The sequence below is a fragment of the Ipomoea nil genome, unplaced genomic scaffold (assembly GCF_001879475.1).
Source record: "Ipomoea nil cultivar Tokyo-kokei standard unplaced genomic scaffold, Asagao_1.1 scaffold0276, whole genome shotgun sequence".
In the NCBI taxonomy this organism is placed as follows: Eukaryota; Viridiplantae; Streptophyta; class Magnoliopsida; order Solanales; family Convolvulaceae; genus Ipomoea; species Ipomoea nil.
The window spans coordinates 1,132,610-1,150,852 of record NW_017616704.1 but is presented as its reverse complement, the minus strand read 5'-3'; the positions used below and the strand labels follow the sequence as shown (position 1 = coordinate 1,150,852).

Genomic DNA, 18,243 nt, shown 5'->3' with positions numbered 1-18,243 from the left:
AGTTTGAATGAATGGGTAATTAGAATTTTGATGTGAGCTTAATTGTACATGTTTCTCGTGCTAATTTGAATTTACTTTTGAGTGTTAAGTTCGTTGAATTGATACTTTCAGTGCTTATTCCCTTGTTTTTTCATTAAGTTATTGTTTTATACTTGTTTTGAATGTTTTACAGTGTTTGTTAGTTCTTTGGAACCATTGTAGATCAAATGCAAAAGCAAGGGAAGTTCTAAGACAAGTTTGGAGTCAAAATAGACTGATTGGTGATGTTATAGAAGATTCGACGCGTCGAGAATCGGACTTGATGCGTCGAAACATTCCAACACCCTGTTTGAGAAGTCTAGTCGAGGACTCGGCGCGTGGAGATGTTCCAGCATGCGGTCCGAAGAAACAAGGCCTAACTCGACACGTCGAGACGTCGAACTGGCTGGGCAAGAATCTAATCTGTTTTGCACGGAAATTTCCTATTTTGCCCCGCTTGGCTCTCGCTATAAAAAGCCCATCTTCCCTCAACCCTAGGGCATCAAGCTGCGTTTTGGAGACAAGAAAAGAAGATATCAAGAGCTACAAGTTGCTTTGGGAAGAAAGAAGAAAAACTAGGAAGATTTGGGAAAATCTTTTGGTTTATTCTTTTACTCTCTTTGTTACTTGTAAACTCTCTTACATTATTGCAATGAATTCTATATTAGCCATGAATGGCTAAGTTATATTAGATATTTTTGGGTAAAAGTGTTTATGAACCTATTTGCATAGTTCTCAGATTTCTTTAATAATATTCATATTTGAGTTTTATAACTTGTGTTGCAATTATGTTTTGCATTGTTGATGCTAGTAGTTAATGGCCATAATTACTCGTTCCATAGCTATCTTTATGTCGTAACGGGAGTTAGGATATAATTCGGAGCGCACATAATTGCACTTAACTGTTTCACCTTGAGAGAGGACATATTTGTTATGGAGTTAATTCTTAATTATTGCACATCGGGGGATGGTATTAGTTAGAAATTTACATTGAATGTTTGTTCTTACATTGTTGGGTGTTTATATCACGGGAGTGAATATTCACTTGTATTGTTTTAGGATGGAGATTACGGGAGTAACTATTTCCCTTGTTTGCATCTTCACACTTGTTGAGACCCAAATTTAATATTGCACTTTAGACTTTAGATTGGCACTAGGTGATTAAACACTTGAATCCCAGGAATCTCACTCTGTCTCTATTGTTTTCACAAACCTGCTACTTTGCTCTTTAGATTAGCTTTATAATTAATCAACCATCCATGATTTCGTTAAGATTAGTTTCACAAGAATAAATTAGTAACTAGTGTGATGAACAATATTTTTATTATTATTTTTAATAAACTTTGTTAGAATTAGTAAGATAATATTTATTTAATTTTGTATTTTCTCTTATTTTAATAAGTTTTGTTAAATTAAAGCTTGTGCTTTTTATTTGTATTATTATTATTATATTAATAAGTTAGTTTAGTAGTGATTTAGTAAAATAAGTGAGCCAAAGAGCTGTCAACAACCGCACCTGGCGACAAATAAGGGAAGAAGAACGCGAAAGAGGGAGACCGCTTCCGACTCAGCGATCGGTCGTCCTATTCGATTGCGTAAATCCGTCTGATCAGCGATAGCTCGGAGAAGCAGTTGGGAGCTGACACACTATAAAAAGAGGCCAGTGTTCATCGATTCAATATCACTGATTCTCGGCGAACAGTAGTCTGTTCGGCGGTGCTGTCCATTGGCGATCTTCCTTCGGCGGGATCGCAATTTTGGAGGACTAATTTGGGAGTTTGGTCGTCTTCATACAGACTTCAATTTGGTGGAACTTGGGAGCATTAATCCGGCAGCAAACTTTTTAGCACTCTGGTTCTTTTCCCTTTTAAACTTAATTCTTTAATTTGCCTTGTTTTGCACTTCCTAAATTTCTGAATTGTAAGCATCTTAATCCGTGGTTCTCCTCTCTATTTTTGCAAATTGCAGCAGCTTACCATTTCTGTTTCTTTTTCTTTAATTCACATGCTATTGGTTGATTGTTAATTGCTCAAGTTCAATTCTAATTTATGCTTTGTGAAAATAGTGCTACGGACGTAACTACATAGCTTGTTAACCTGCTTAATGCTTAAGTACAAAGTTTAATCACTTTGCATATTTAATTTCAATGCTTAATCGCATTGCTTAATTGTAGTGTTAAATGACGAGTTCTAGTTTATTTGGCTTTATCATAATTCATTATTAAATTGTTTAGTTTTTCTTTCTCTTTAATTCGTAGTTCTTTTTGCACTAGTTTGTCAATTTCCAAATTGTGAGTACTAGTTTTAATACTGCATTTTCCAATTCTTAGCTTTTGAAGCATTGATTTTAATTGTCTTGCACTTGAATTGATTCCTACGATTGATTTTGTTTGTTTGTTTTTTTTTTTTTTAATTATCAAGTTAATTAATTTCCAGATTATAAATCTCATTTTTCTTGGGTTCAACTCTTACTATTGCACCCTATTACTACAGTGATTCGTGCACTTGCGAGGACTATTAAAATTATCCATCATAGTGCTTGATACGTCCCGCTTCCCTCGAGATCGATAACCCAATGCTCCTGGTAATTATTTGTTTGAGAAATATATTGTAATCAAATTGGCGCCGTTGCCAGGGAAGTGGCATTTGACTGTTGACATTAGTGAAAGTTTTATTCTAGGAGTCTAGTCCACCCTTTTTGTTTTATTTTATTTTTGCTAACCGATAACAAGTTTCTTTTGTTGAGTTGTGATCTTTGAATTTAAGAACTTGGTGTTGTATGCGCACACTATTTTTTGGGAAAGAATGATTATTGCCTTTGGACCTTGAGATTGAAAAGAGAACCAAGTTTCTTAGAAAGCAAGGAAGGATTGCCCAAGTACCAATGTTGCAAAATTCGCGCCGCTGGACGCATCGAATCGGCCTCCTTAAGCGGCCGATCCATCTATTTTTTATTATTATTATTTTTTGTTTTTCGCGAAGAGTCGCGAGTTTGCTACTTCAGAAAGAGAGAAACACAGAAGTGAGAAGCGGTCTCCGACACAGCGGATTTGCAGTCCGCCAAGCGCTTCCGCCACCCCACGCCCCTTCTCCAGTCGTCGCCTCTGTCCATCAGTCACCGACCACGCCCCTCCACCTCAGTCAGTCGCCGGTCGCCTTCGCCTCCGCCTCTGAAGCTTCACCCACGCGACCAATCTCTTCCGTCGGTCGCTGGCTTAGGGGTAGACCGTAGATGGGAACAGATATCATGCGGCTTGAGAGAATTAGAGAGACGATTCTTCACTTTCAGCACTATAATCTTCAGCATACGGTTGAGAGAATTAGATAGATGAGAGACGGTTGAGTGTTGAGATTTGAGAGAGAATGAGAGATAAGGTGGAGATCTCAAGGTAAACTCTTTACTTTTCTGGCTTTTTTGGGATTTGGAATTTGAGAGAGATAATCTTCAACAGTCACGCCTCACTAATGTCTGAAGTGTCAAGTCTCAAAGTTTAAAACTAAAGCTTAACTTAAAAAGTAAAAAAAATTAATAAAAAAAATAAAATAAATCGCCTGGGCGCCTAGGGGGTGCCTAACGTTTTTTTCAACATTGCCAGGTACAGAATCAAAACAATTTGAATCTCAATGGAGATGGGGATGATAATATAGTCAATCAACCATCACTCGTGGGGAGAGCCATGTCAGACTACATTGCTCCCAATGTTGAGTAGCATGATAGCATTAATGTTCCGGGTATGGGGGCCAACAATTTCGAAATGAAGCCGACCATTTTACATATGATTGATGCCGATCAATTTTGAGGGTCGCCAACTGAGGATCCAATTGCTCATATCACAAAGTTCCTCTGGATATGTGGTACCTTCAAGATCAATGGAGTTCCTCAAGAAGCTATTAAGCTCTGACTTTTTCCCTTCTCATTAAGGGATAAGGCTCATGGTTGGCTCATCTCATTTCTAGCCAACCATTTTGTCACTTGGGATCAATTGCATAGGGAATTCTTGAAGAAGTTCTACCCAATTTCCAAGATTCAAAAGATGAGAACAATCCAAATTTTCAAGAAATTGGCAAGTGAATCTCTAATTGAGTCTTGGGAGAGATTCAAGGAGCTGAGAAGACAATGTCCACACCATGGGATCCAAAGTTGGGATTTGATGATGGCATTTTATGAAGGTTTGCTTGACAATTCATGAGTCTTAGTTGATGCTTATTTGGGTGAGTCATTCACAGTGTTGGAACCAACTCAAGCCGAAGAACTATTGGGGAAGATTGCAATGAATGGCTCAACATGGTCCTCGGATAGATCTTTTGAAAGACTCGTGGGAAACATGCATGAGGTGGAGAAAATTTCCGCCTTGTCAGCTAAGGTGGATAATGTGGCATCCATGGTCCAAAAGCTAGCTCAACTCACTCTAAAAAATCAAAATGTGAGTTATGTTTCTACTCCTTCGGGTCAAGTTTTGATGTGTGATCTTTGTGGTGGAGGACACAATTTGGGAGAAGCCTTAATGATTCGAGTTCCCAATCTCCCATGGAACACATTAACTTGGTGGGATACAATAGGCCACCACAACAATCCTTTCAACCTCAAATGGCTTATAATCCAAACTCCTCAAGAAATCATCCTGGTTTTTCATGGAGCAATCCAAATGGGGCTGCAAAACCCCAACATTTTGACAATAGAAGACCACCAGGTTTCCATGGGCAACAAAATTGTAGAGGAGTCCTACCACAAGAATTCCAAGGTATTGTGACAACCCAAAATATTAATTCCAAATTTCTATTTTATAAAGTTTCGAAATAAAATTATTTTATTTCTACGATGATTTATTTCCTAAAATTTTGAGCCAAAAGTCTATTCGAGACGAAATTGCTATTAACACTCTAATAAGTCTTGATTATTCTAATTCGAATTGATTTAATTCTTGAGCCCAATAATTGTGGGTTAAACCAAAATATATTTCTAAGCCCAATCTCTCATTGATCCAATTACTAAAATAGTCTAGCCCAAAACCATTTTGGCAAGCCTAGCCCAAACTATGAATCCTAACCCTACTAGAAATAGATATGTATATACGAATACATATATGTTTGTTTATCTGGAACCAAACAAACCCTTGTAGTCTCTTTCTCTGCCTTTTTACGCACGAAGGAAAGCAGCAGTAACCAACCAGACTTACACCCTTCTCGCTTCTCTCTTTCGTTGTTCTCTTCAACCTATCAGCCCCTCCATAAATGGTGAGCCAAGGTCTTCCTTCACTTCTATCCCTCTTTCTCGTCTTCTCCAGTGACCGGCAGTCAGGGGCGGAGCCAGGATTTGTTGATGCGGGGGGCCAATCATAATTTGCTAGAGAATAACGATGAAATGAGAATAATTAACTCCATAACTTGAGGGTAAAACTTCTCTACCAACTTACAAACGTCATCAATTCTGAATGACATACACATCTCTTTTGGATCTAATGATGAACTATGAATAATTAACTCCATTGTTTTATCATCAAACCTATTGCTCAACTCTTGTAACTGAGAATCAATTACAACATTAAAAATATAAAATTTCTAATGATGCCCAATTGTTAATTCATCTTGTTGATGCCTAGACCTTCCTCTTCTTGCAATATATTGAGCATCAAAATTCGGCACAATTATGTTGACAGTTTCACAAAAAGACTTCACAACCGCTATCTCTTAAATTTTGAATAAGCAACTTAGTAGATGACACAAGATGCATTGCATTCAATATTTCTTGAAATTGAAGTTGCAAAAGGCAAAGCATATTAGTTCAAATGCTTTACACCAAAAAAAATATTAGTTCAAATGCTATTATATATCAAAGATATAAAAAAAATCTCACTTGTTGTGACCAATGATCAAGAGCCATGAGTTGTCAGTCCACAAGGAATCACCATTCACGAAAGAGCAAATATTTTTTAAATATGGATAATTCACATATAAACATTGTCAAAACCCTTTAAACAAATCTTAACTATAATATAGCCATATATATATATATATATAAAAGAAAAACCATTTTGAAGCCGGAATAGAAATATACTTATGAAACTCTAATTTAAAACCGAGAATAGACTCAATAGGTAAGGGTAGGCACATTCATCAGATATAATCACGCATATGAAGATATTATCATACACCCTAAGGTCACAAGACTATTTCACATCATTCATATCAATATATAATCATTATCTCAACACGTAAACACATTTGGTGGAGCCGCAGGACCAATCGCTTGCCCATACATGAGGGTCAGCGCATATAGCTCTGACACAGCCCCGAAGCACCCTGCCTTGTACCGCAGCACAAGGGGATTGATCGCAACCAATCGATGAACCGCAGCTTATTTATAACGTTTGATCGCAACCAAACGGTGGACCGTTGCCCGAATAGTATGTATATTTGATCGCAACCAGATTATGGACCGCAGCCCTTTATATATTTATATACCCGTCCGATCGCAACCGGCTGGGTTAACAGCCGATGGTTCTCAACCCATCCAACTGCCTGTATAGCCAATTGATCGCAACCAATTGGGGTATCATGCACAAATAACACATAGCCAAGCACATGCAACCTACATTAACACATAAGGAGGGGAAATCATACATATATAACCTATGCGTGGTCAACCACATTACTAGAGATACGCCTAAGGGGTTCATGCTCCTTTCTCCTAGGTCCATGTGATACCAATTCGACTAGCATGCAATATACAAGACTCTCTTATCATATGAATAGTACCCGAAAACATCAAACTAGACTTAGGCACGACAAACGGGGTCGAATGGGACACCACGGGACACGGGGAAAACCACCACGTTCCACACTGGAATTCCAGCGGGTGGCCGGTGGGTGGAGGGCCACCCGCCGGCGGCACATCACGGGACAGCGGGTGCCCGGTGGGCAGACGCCTGCCCGCCGGCTGCCCGCTGTCAGGCGGCCTCATGGGGCAGCAAGTAGGTGTCGGGTACTCCTGTCCCCACCTACCCCCCACTGACTCTTATGTAATAATTCGGTCCCGGGATCTATCGTGGAACCCGAAACCATGTCCAAACACATTTAAACACAAACGACGACACCACGTAATCAAGTAATGGATTAAAACCAAGAATCACATTAAATACATCCTAACTCGACTCCTAAACATACCAAGACTCAATACCCGATCATGCATAATCCCACCCAAACATACCAAGGATATCACCATACGAAATCCACGATTTAACCCTAGGGCTCTAGTCATATTTAAAGCACAAAATCATAATTTATCTTAAAATCAAGAACATCAAGATCATCACATAAGCATCAAGATCAACACATAAATATCAAGATCATTTCATAAACATCAATATTATCTCATAATCATCATAAAAGCCTTATCAAGACACAAGCATCGAATTGCATATCAAAGGAGCCAAAGAAGAAGATTATAGCAAGGAAAATAGGTTTTGTTGAGACATGGGTTACCTCTTAGCCTTAATTAGAATCCTTGGCTACTAAAATTCTTTCTCTAAGATTTCCTCTTCGTGATTTTTCCTACGTTTGGTGATAGGGGAATTCTTGGGAATTATTGTGTGGTGGAATCTATTGTGGTGTGATTTCTAGGTGCATCCTAGGTCCTTATATATACTTTTAAGAGTCCTAACTAAGGTCTGAATAGTAAGGATTTACTTATCCTATTCCTTATAGGACTAAGGGTTTGGTTTAGGGATAAGGGTCCATGATCCATGGTGGACCCTTCCGGATTAATTAAGGGAATTCAATTCTCTTTTAAGGGTAAGTAATTAGATAATTAGTTTGGGTTAGAGGCCGTAACACGGGGTGTTACATAGTAGATCTAGTAGTCTAAACTCTTTTTATTTTTACGACGTTATGATGATGGTGTTAAGCATATAGCCATTAATGTGCAATCCAACTATAAGCTTAGGCTTTTAGTTGAGATGGAGCACATGCTTCAATTTGGTACCAGAGTTATGCCAAAGGTAATGGGTTCGAATCTCAGTGTTGAGCATATAGCCATTAATGTGCAACCCAACTATGAACTTAGAACTTTTAATTGAGATGGAGCCATTAATGTGCAACCCAACTATGAACTTAGAACTTTTAATTGAGATGGAGCATGAACTTAGGCTTTTAGTTGAGATGGAGCACATGCTTCAATTGATGGATTGTAGACCTATGTTTGATGATAGACATCGGGGTGTTTTTCCCCAAGTGACTTTAAATTAAGTAATTTAATTGTTAGTTGATTTAATGATTTAGTTCCATTCTTAGCCCGTGCAATCACAGCGGAGAGGTGATTGTGGCGGTGACATTCCCACTAGTTTATTATTTAAGTTTTTTATCCGCTGCTTAGTTTATCTTGATTTTGGTATTAGAACCGTAATTAGGTATAAGAAAAGTGGGGTGTTGTAGGTATGCTCTCTCAGCCAAGACCTACATTGCCTGCTTTGGAAGTTCCACCTCAACCAAACTTGGAAGCTATGATGAACATGTTGCTCAAATCTCCATTGCAAAGTGAGGAGAGATTCAAACAAGTGACAGAGATGTTGGATCATCTGAGTGCTCATAATAAGATGCTAGAAAATCAACTTGCAAATCAAGCCTAAACCTCTAGCACCAAGGTCATTAGGAAGTTGTTGGCTTGCCCCGGGAATCCAAGAGAACATGTCAATGCCATTGTAACAAGGAGTGTGAAGATACTTGGAGAACCATTTCTTCCAATTGACACATCCAATTCAAGTAAAATTGTTGATGTGGAGGTTGAACAGAAACTTGATGAGGAAGAAGTTGAACCAGCTGCTTTGACGCCAAGCCAAAAAGACCATGATGAGATCGAGAAGCCCAGAGGAGGTATGTACCACCATTGCCATTCCCTCAAATATATCAAAATCAAGCCAAGGATAATAGGTGGAAATTTTTTTTGGATGTGGTAGAAAATTTGAATGTGTCAATTCCTTTGCTTGATTTGCTTTCTCAAGATCCTTCTTATGGAAATTTTTTTAGGGAAATTCTTGCTAAGAAGAGAAAATTTGGGGATCATGAGATGATTTCTATGTTACAAGAGTATCGGGCGATGAAGGAAAGAGTCTTAGTAAGCATAGAGATCTGGGGAGATTCACGATCCCTTGTGTTATTGGTAGTCGTACGATCAAAATATCACTTTGTGACTTAGGAGCCAGTGTTAATGTCATGCTTATATCTCTTTGTCAAAAGCTGAATTTGGGAAATCCACAGCCGGTCCAACTTACTTTGCAGTTGGCGGACCAATCTACAAGGAACCCTATTGGAATTCTTGAAGATGTCCTAGTCCGTGTGGATAAGTATTTTGTGCCTTATAATTTTATTGTGATAGATGTTAAAGAGGATCCCGATGTTCCAATCATCTTGGGGAGACCTTTTTTTGCCACAATTGGAGCTATAATTGATGCATGGAAGGGGTCAATAATTTTTTATTTTGGTGAAGAGAAAGTTGCATTCAATGTTCTTGATGAGCAAAAATCTCATGGGGTTGGAAAGTGTTGTATGATTAATAGAAAGTCTTTTGATGAGGATGAACATCTTGATCCCCGTTTTGAGATGACATATGATGGGCATGAAAGGTGGAAAATTTTCTTTAGTGATAGACATGTGGAAAAGGATCTTATGGTGGAGAATCTTGCTCACAAATCTGACATTCTATTTGGGAAGAAGGCACATATTATGCAAACCAACATCAAAGATTGGGAGGTCATGAGGAAAGAGTACATTTTGTAATTCAAGACTTGTGCGAAGTTCATTGAGGCCACTGATGAAGATAACCTCGTGGATCATCTGGGGTGAGCACTCCAAAAGAGGTTACGTCGAGCTAGTGACGTTAAACTTAGCGCTTCATGGGAGGCACCCCATGTTATCTTTTATATTGCATTTTTATTTATTGCTTTCTACGATTTTCGTCTTATTTTAGTCTCTTATTTAGCATATTTTAGTTCGTGTTGTTTTATTGCTTTTTATCTTTCTCTTTTCTCTTGTTTTCCTTTTCTTTTGTTTTACATCAAGGACGATGTAAAGTTTTAAGTGTGGGGGAGGAGCCAAAAATTGGGGTACTTTTCAAAATTTTTGCTTGGATGACTCATGTTCTTTTTGTTAATAAGTTACTTGTCATAGCATGCAGTTACAATTATTCTCTCTTCTGGGTTTGTGGTTTGTTTTGGTGATACTTGTTGCAATTTAATTTGTGATTGATAATTTGAGGTGTAACACATGATTGATCTTTTCTGTTGCCAATAGCTTCTTTGTTAACCACTCATTAATTGGATTAATTCTTGATCTTGTGTGTTATATATGCACTGCTAGTGAAGGCTTATGTGAGATTCCGGTCATGGGTGTTTTGCTAGAACTTGCCTCATTATTCCCTAAGCGAAGTCTAAGTTTTGCATGTTTCGAAGTGATTTAGGCTGTTTTTGTTTAGCCCTTGGCCTTTAACCCTACCCTTATATATGGTATTATCCCTTGTGTCCCCTTTGAGCCTTTTGTTTGTTTAATAAGTGCGAAAAACTTACCCCTTCATTGTGATTATTTTTTTTATTTTTTTATTTTTGTTAACCCCCATCATGAAACCCTTAGCATATTAGCCAAAAATGTTTTCCTCCACCCTTGAGAGAATAGAACATTTGTTCTTTTTCATAGAAGAGTTTTTATTGGAGTTGTTTTGCTAGCAGTCCTCATGTTCGGGGCATGCGATTGGTCCCGTGGCGCCACCAATGTGTGCTTATGTGATAAGATATGAATTGAATGATGATATGAACGATGTGAAGTTAATCTGTGACCCTAGGATATATGCTAGTGTCTTTATATGCTTGATTATACCTGTTGAATATGCTTATCTCTATTTGTCGAGTCTATTCCTGGTTTTTAAAAGCTAGAGTCTCCTAAGTATATATCCTCTTACTTCAAAACGGTTTTCCTATATATATATATATATATATATATATATATATATATATATATATTGAAAAAGTGATGAAAAGGAATTTGAGAAAAGAAGAAAAAGAAGAATAAAGGCTTGAAGTCTGATTCCAGTTTGTGTTGAAAGTTATGCTCAAAATCCCACTTCTTTAGAGGGTTGCTGAGTGTCAAAATGTAATTTACTCCCTTGTTCAAAGTTGTCATGTCTCTTCTAGTCCAATTGTGAATAAGTATGAAATTCTCTCTTTTGTTTATTTATCCATACAACTTCTTTGTTAACCATTCATCCTTAGCCCAACTACAAGCTTAATAAAGACATATTTGATCTTAGCATGCATTCTTAGAGTTGAGCTAGTGGAGTATGAAGGCAAGTCTATGAGATCTCATTCAAAGTCGTGTTTTGCATAATCTCAACTTAGTATTTGTGCACACTTGATCCTTACACACTTTAATAATTTTGGTGCTTGGTTATTGGCTTGAGAATGAGTTTTATGTGCCAAACTGAGATGACTCTTGATGCATGTTGTCTTGTAGCAAGTTGGTGGGTGGTATGCTAGGTTGTGCAAGAGAGAGTATGAGTAATTTTTGTGCTTGACTTGTAATTTATTCAATGATTTTGCTTGAGGACAAGCAAAGGTTTAAGTGTGGGGAGTTTGATGTGAGCTTAATTGTACATGTTTCTCATGCTAATTTGAATATACTTTTGGGTGTTAAGTTCGTTGAATTGAATACTTTCAGTGCTTATTCCCTTGTTTTCAAATTAAGATATGGTTTATACTTGTTTTGAATGTTTTACGGTGTTTGTTAGTGTTTTGGAACCATTGTAGATCAAATGCAAAAGCAAGGGAAGTTCTAAGACAAGTTTGGAGCCAAAATGGACTGATTGGTGATGTTACAGAAGATTCGACACGTCGAAATAATCCAGTAACTGAGCTGGTCGATACCTCAATGTGTAGAAACATTCTAAAACCTTGCCTGAGAAGTCCAACCGAGGACTCAACGCGTCGAGATGTTTCAGCATACGGTCCGAAGAAACAACGCCTAACTCAACGCGTCAAGACGTTGAACTGGCTGGGCGAGAATCTAATCTGTTTTGCGCGAAAATTTTCTATTTTGCCCCCGCTTGGCTCCCGCTATAAAAGCCCATCTTCCCTCAACCCTAGGGCATCAAGATGCGTTTTGGAGGCAAGAAAAGAGGAGACCAAGAGCTACAAGTTGCCTTGGGAAGAAATAAGAAAAGCGAGGAAGATTTTGGAAAATCTCTTGGTCTATTATTTTACTCTCTTTGTTGCTTGTAAACTCTCTAGCTTACATTATTGTAATGAATTCTATATTAGCCATGAGTGGCTAAGTTATATTAGAGATTTTTGGGTAAAAGTGTTTATGAACCTATGTGCCTAGTACTCAAATTTCTTTAATAATATTCATATTTGGGTTTTATAACTATACTTGTGTTGCAATTGTGTTTTGCATTGTTAATGCTAGTAGCTAATGGCCATAATTACTCGTTTCATAGCTATCTTTATGTGTTCATGGGAGTTAGAGTATAATTAGGAGCGCACACAATTGCACTTAACTATTGCACGCACCTTGGTAGATGACATATTTGTTAAGGAGTTAATTCTTAATTATTGCACATCGGGAGATGGTATTAGTTAGGAATTTACATTGAATACTTGTTCTTACATTGTTGGGTGTTTATATCACGGGAGTGAATATTCACTTGTTTTGTTTTTGGATGGAGATTATAGAAGTAACTCTTTCCCTAGTTTGCATCCTCACACTTGTTTAAACTCATATTTAATATTGCACTTTAGATTGGCACTAGGTGATTAAACACTTGAATCCCAGGAATCTCACTTTGTCTCTATTGGTTTCACAAATCTACTATTCTGCTCTTTAGATTAGCTTTATAATTAATCAACCACCCATGATTTCGTTAAGATTAGCTTCAGAAGAATAAATTAATAACTAGTGCTTATACACCCCGCTTCCCTGTGGATCGGTAATCCAATACTCTAGGTAATTATTTGTTTGAGATAGATACTGTAACCAAATTTGGAAGCCAAGGATCCCTCCAAACATTAATTGATGAACCATCCCCAACTCTCCACCTATAGCAGCCTCTTAAGACAGATTGAGATTCCAGAATACTTCTCCAGATGAAGGAAGGGTTTCAACCAATTTTAGCCTCAAAGAAGTTGTCTCTAGGGAAATATCTAGCTTTAGAGACTTTTGTCATTAAAGAGTTTGGGTTTTGAATCATTCTCCATGCCTGATTCTCGAGGAGGGCAATATTGAAATCACGAATCCTCTTGGACCTCATGCCTCCCCAATTGTTAGGAACACACAACTCATCCCATCTTTTCCATCTAATACCCTTGCTTCTCTCCCCAAAACAGCCCCACCAAAATCCATTCAGAATTCTCTCAATCTCTCTCCCCAACACCATAGGCAATAGAAAAACACTCATAGCATAAGTTGGAATGGCCTAAAGAACATTTTTTATAAGGATTTTCCTTCCGGCCTTCGATAAGAATCTGCTGGTCCAACTCCTGATCCTACCTAGACTTTTCTCCTTAATAAAACCCAGCAAGATCACTTTCTTATTTCTTCCTATTAGAGATGGCAGCCCGAGATAATTGCCACTCAAGTTTCCTTCCCTAATCCCCAGCACCTCATGCACCATCTCTCTATCAGCCCCAAGAACATTCCTACTAAATGACACAGTTGATTTAGAATGATTTATAAATGGACCCGAGGCTTCAGCAAAACAATCAATGGTATTCTCCAACACTCCACTTTCACTTTGGGTGGGTCTGCAGAACAAGTAACAATCATTCGCAAAAAAACGAATTAGAAATGATTGGAGCCCCCCTAGCCACTGACACACCATGAATCCCCCTTTCAACAGATCTCTTATGGAACATACAATGAAAGGCTTCAAGCACCATGATAAAGAGATAGGGAGATATGGGATCACATTGTTTTAAACTCCTTTCAGGAACAACATATCCTACTTCCCTCCCATCAAGCAGAATTCTGAACTCAACAGTAAACACCAACTCCCGAATCAGATTGGTAATATGCCGAGAGAATCCCAATTTGGGAGGACAGCTAATAAGAACTCCATAGGCTTTACTCATGTCTAATTTGACCCCAACAAAACCAGTATTCCCTTGTCTCTTCCTTTTAAGGTAATGATTAATTTCATACGTAACCATCACATTATCGGTGATGAGTCTCCTCGGGACAAAGGCAGTTTGAGACTCGAAAATAAGACCACTCAGAAAGGGTTTGATACGATTAGCCAAGACTTTTGACACTAGCTTGTAGAGGATATTGCGAAGAGCGAATGTCCCCCATGTTTTCCGATTTGAATTTTTTAGGGATAAAGAACCAAGAGTGTGAGATTGATCCCTCCCAGCAACTTCCCAAAATTAAAACACTCAAAACAGAAATTCGACAATTCTGGACCTACAATGACCCAGAAGTGTTGGAAGGAAGCCGTTTTCAACGTTATTAATGTTGTACAATTGTTAACTTGTGGCTTATATGAAAATATCAACTTTAGTCATTTTATAAAATTCTAAAGTATATTTCTTCAAAAAAAAAAAAAACAAAAAAAAAACAAAAAGTTCTAAAGTATATTTCTTCTTCTTCAAAAAAAAAAAAATCTAGTATAAATTTCATAGGATAAGATCTCTGCTTCTCAAATTCTAATTTTACATTATATATTCAAAAAGATGAAAGCTAACCACTAAGTGGTGCACAAAAAACAACCTCTTTCTACTATTGCATACCTGCGCATTACAGAACATTCGAAGAGAAGAGAATATGGTTAAGTTGATTCATATGATCCAAACCCAGCCAAGAACTGAGCCTGCAACCAAACCCATCCCCAGAAAAACCGCCATGACAATGGCAGCTATCTCTGACTCCGAAAGGGGCACCGATTTCGGGGAGAGAATCATGAGCACGCTGGTCAAGTAGCCGTTGCTTATCCCCAGCGTCACAGTGAGCAGTACGATGGGCGTCTCGGTTTTCAACCACCTCGGCCCGTGGAGGCAGAGGCTAAACATGGGATAAAACAAAAGCCGCCCCACACAGCCCCACGTCGCCTTTCCGATGCCTTTCACGACGTGAATTCCGGTCATGGATTTCCCCAAGAAATCCGAGACGTTGTAAACCGTGATGAGCAGAATGGGGTACCAGTCTTTGAGCAACTCCGACTCTATGTTCTCCGCTAGGAATCCCGGGAAGATGGACAGAGTGACGGTGTAAATGGTGAAAATCCCAAACGCCGGCCACTTGATGGCCCTTGCCACGTTCCAGAATCTCGGCGCCGGGCTCGAATTCCGGCCGCCGTCGTCGTGGACCAGCTGCTGCATCACCGGCAACTTGTACAGCAGGTTGCAACACCCAATGCAACCCATCACTATCGCTGTGCTCACTATGAAATACAAGTGCGCGCTGGTTTTCAGCCCCTGTGCCGTTTGCGGAAGCGACGCTTTCGTTATGATTCTCAAAGAAGAAATTAAAACCCCTGTTTATTTTATTTTATTTTATTATATATACAAACAAATCATTAATCATTAATCATATATATTACACACACACACAAATATATATATATATATATATATATAGGAATAAGGGCCAAATAAGTCATCGAACTACACATCAAAATGCAATTAGGCCATCCAACTCAAAAAAGCTACAATCAGGTCCCTGAACAGCGCAAATTCAAACAAATGAACCCAAAGTAACTTGTTGATCAGGTAATTAGGTGAGGCGGAGGTTACCAATTTAATTTTTAAAAAAAAAAATTATTTTAATAATTCTTAAATAAAAAACTAATAAAAAAACCCACTGGCCACCCACAGAGCCTCTCTTCATCTCCGTCTAGTTCAGGTGATTCAAGAATCAAGATGACCACTGAAGTGCTAACATTGACAGCATTTTGATCTTGGCGGAATAAAAAGATTCTTTCATTTTTATCTCCTGAATGTTTTCATGTCTTCATACAAGCCCTTTTTAAATTTGAATTGGATACACATTCATATAGATAGAGAAAAGAAAACAGTAGAAGAAAATTGAAACCAGTCGGGATTGAGATTGAAATGGAAATTTTGGCAGATCAACCTGTCCATAATTCAACATGCCGACGCGAATTATCACGACGATCGGGGCTGAGTTCTTCCAAAGCAATGGATTTTTCTGGTTTAAAATTGCCATCTCCGATGGACTTTGTAACTTACATATAATCAGTAAAAGTGAAACCAAATCTCATATTGTTCCAGTCAATATTACCATATTCTTCAGAACTCTCGACACTACTACAACAAATTAAAACAGATCAAAAACTCGCGATCAAATCGAAAAACAACACGCCGGCAACCGGTCTTGATTCTAGAATCACCTGTAAATAAATAGATCGCAGAGTTGTTTTAAAGAAGATCTCTCTTCGTCTCCGATCGGAGACGAAGAAATGGTCCTCGTTTCCGTCCTGGAGACGAATAGCCAGTCTTCGACTCTTCGTCTCCGGTCTCGAAGGAGGTGGAAGGGGATAGCCGGCAGTTTGTTTTTTTCTTTTTTTTTTAAGAATTATTAAAATAATTTGTTTAAAAAAAAAATTGGTAACCGCCACGTCATCTAATTACCAGATCAATAGGTTACTTTGGATTTAATTGTTTGAATTTGTGTTGTTCAGAGATTTGATTGTAGTTTTTTTTGAGTTGGATGACCTAATTGTAATTTGATGTGTAGTTCGATGGCCTATTTGACCCTTGTTCCTTCAATATAACATAGCTATGTAATGCAACAATAAATCTCACCCACCAAAATGCACGAGTCAATAACAATTAAATCCAATTAAACACTTTTCTTTTTATTGAATATAATATGTACTGCACCAAAAATCTCACTTTATCAGACAAACAAGTCATAATGCACTGAGTCAATAGCAATTAAATCCAATCAATTAAAGAGTCTATGATGTGAAATTATACACTGGTCATCTCTTTCTATCTAATTTGTTCTCAACTTAAGACTCAATACATACTAGTGATTTTGTAATTTAGTGATTTATAGGATGGTAGGATTTTCGATAAAGAATCAATTTTGAAATATTATATTTAGAAAATGTCCATTATAATCTTAAAAGATTTACTTATACTTATATAACTTCCCTTATGGGAAAAACTAAGGAATAAATCATTAATTAAATAATATATTCTTGAATCATAGGAAATAACTAAGCTTTTCCTAAAAGGCTGACTCCCCTGATACTGGACCAAATGTTAGTGCCTACAAAAGATTTGTCTATTTTGAACATAATCCTTACAAGAGATTTGTTTATTTTGAATATAATTCTTACACTGTCGTCCTCAAGATTCAAATATTTATCTCTTTTCTTAAATACTATCTATTACTGAATTATTGAGCTAAATTCGTGTTGTCAGAAATAATTAAGCTGTGAGCAATGAGCATGCACTAACTCCCATTTGAATTGTCACTTTTGATGGTCAACATATAATTACTTTGATTACATAATTGTGTACTATATTAAAATAATGATTGTTGAATCAAATAATGTTTTAAAATATTGCTTAATTGCTTTTATATTGGATAAGATAGTATACCTGAAGAGGCGGTGCCAGCAAAAATTGCTTGCATGTACTGCTTAGGCAGTTTGCCGGCAGAGCCATAGAGGGTTCCTCCGATCAAGCCGTCGGCCAAACCGCAGATCACGACCGACGCAACCACGGCGGAGTAGGCCGCCGCGCATCTCCCCCGTTGCTGGTGGTTGGTTTTAAACCACCAGTCCAGGGCGGGAGTCATGATGAGAGACAGAACAAACATGGAAAACCCCAGGTTCATTCTCAGCCTGAAACAGAGCTTGGTGGTCGTCGGATTCCGCCGCCCCAATCCCAGCATCCCACCCAACACCGCCAGAGAAGAGCTCATGTACGCGACGGAGAACACCTTCTCGACGTGCCTCCCCGGGTAACAGTACCCGAAATAGTCCACGGCGGTGATGAGGGCATTCCACGGCAGCAGACTCCCGGCGCCCAGCAAGAAGTGGATTATGTATGCAACCTTGTAGGTGTCCGGCAGCGCCGCCGCCGCGGGCGTCGTCTCGTTGTCGCCTTTAACGCTCTCCATTTCTTTAAACTTTGTTGCGTCCATGTAATTACAAGGAAGTCGAGGTGTCATGACAGAAGCTTAAATAGAGCACAACTAACTAACCCATCAATTAAAT

General features: G+C 38.2%; 3 protein-coding genes across 3 annotated transcripts in view; 1 reads left to right on the top strand and 2 right to left on the bottom strand.

The window, feature by feature from the left end:
• LOC109154626 (EIN3-binding F-box protein 1-like) overlaps positions 1-16,707 on the top strand; it is a 26,757-nt gene extending 10,050 nt beyond the window's left edge. Inside the window, exons 3-4 of the transcript XR_002049749.1 lie at positions 7,960-7,966; positions 16,695-16,707. The gene's annotated coding sequence lies outside the window, so the exon portion shown is untranslated. The remainder of the gene's footprint in view (positions 1-7,959; positions 7,967-16,694) is intronic.
• Positions 13,156-14,125, bottom strand: LOC109155197. The gene is made up of 3 exons (XM_019302916.1): positions 13,869-14,125; positions 13,582-13,798; positions 13,156-13,470 (listed from the first exon to the last, which is right to left on the bottom strand). Exons 1-3 carry the CDS (start codon positions 14,123-14,125, stop codon positions 13,156-13,158), a joined length of 789 nt encoding a protein of 262 aa, XP_019158461.1.
• On the bottom strand, positions 14,637-18,243 carry LOC109154644 (equilibrative nucleotide transporter 8). Its single transcript, XM_019302382.1, has 2 exons — positions 17,624-18,243; positions 14,637-15,525 (listed from the first exon to the last, which is right to left on the bottom strand). Exons 1-2 carry the CDS (start codon positions 18,195-18,197, stop codon positions 14,831-14,833), a joined length of 1,269 nt encoding a protein of 422 aa, XP_019157927.1. The 5' UTR covers positions 18,198-18,243; the 3' UTR covers positions 14,637-14,830.

Bases quoted from the DNA above. Each gene is read 5' to 3' on its own strand.
- LOC109155197 (XM_019302916.1), bottom strand. From the start codon at position 14,125: ATGAGTAAAGCCTATGGAGTTCTTATTAGCTGTCCTCCCAAATTGGGA. The intron at 13,799-13,868 runs GTCAGTGGCTAG...CTTGTTCTGCAG, and splicing joins GAAAGGGGGATTCATGGTGT to ACCCACCCAAAGTGAAAGTG. The intron at 13,471-13,581 runs GTGATCTTGCTG...AATGTTCTTTAG, and splicing joins TAATAGGAAGAAATAAGAAA to GCCATTCCAACTTATGCTAT.
- LOC109154644 (XM_019302382.1), bottom strand. From the start codon at position 18,197: ATGACACCTCGACTTCCTTGTAATTACATGGACGCAACAAAGTTTAAA. The intron at 15,526-17,623 runs GTATACTATCTT...TAAAATAAACAG, and splicing joins TGCTGGCACCGCCTCTTCAG to GGGTTTTAATTTCTTCTTTG.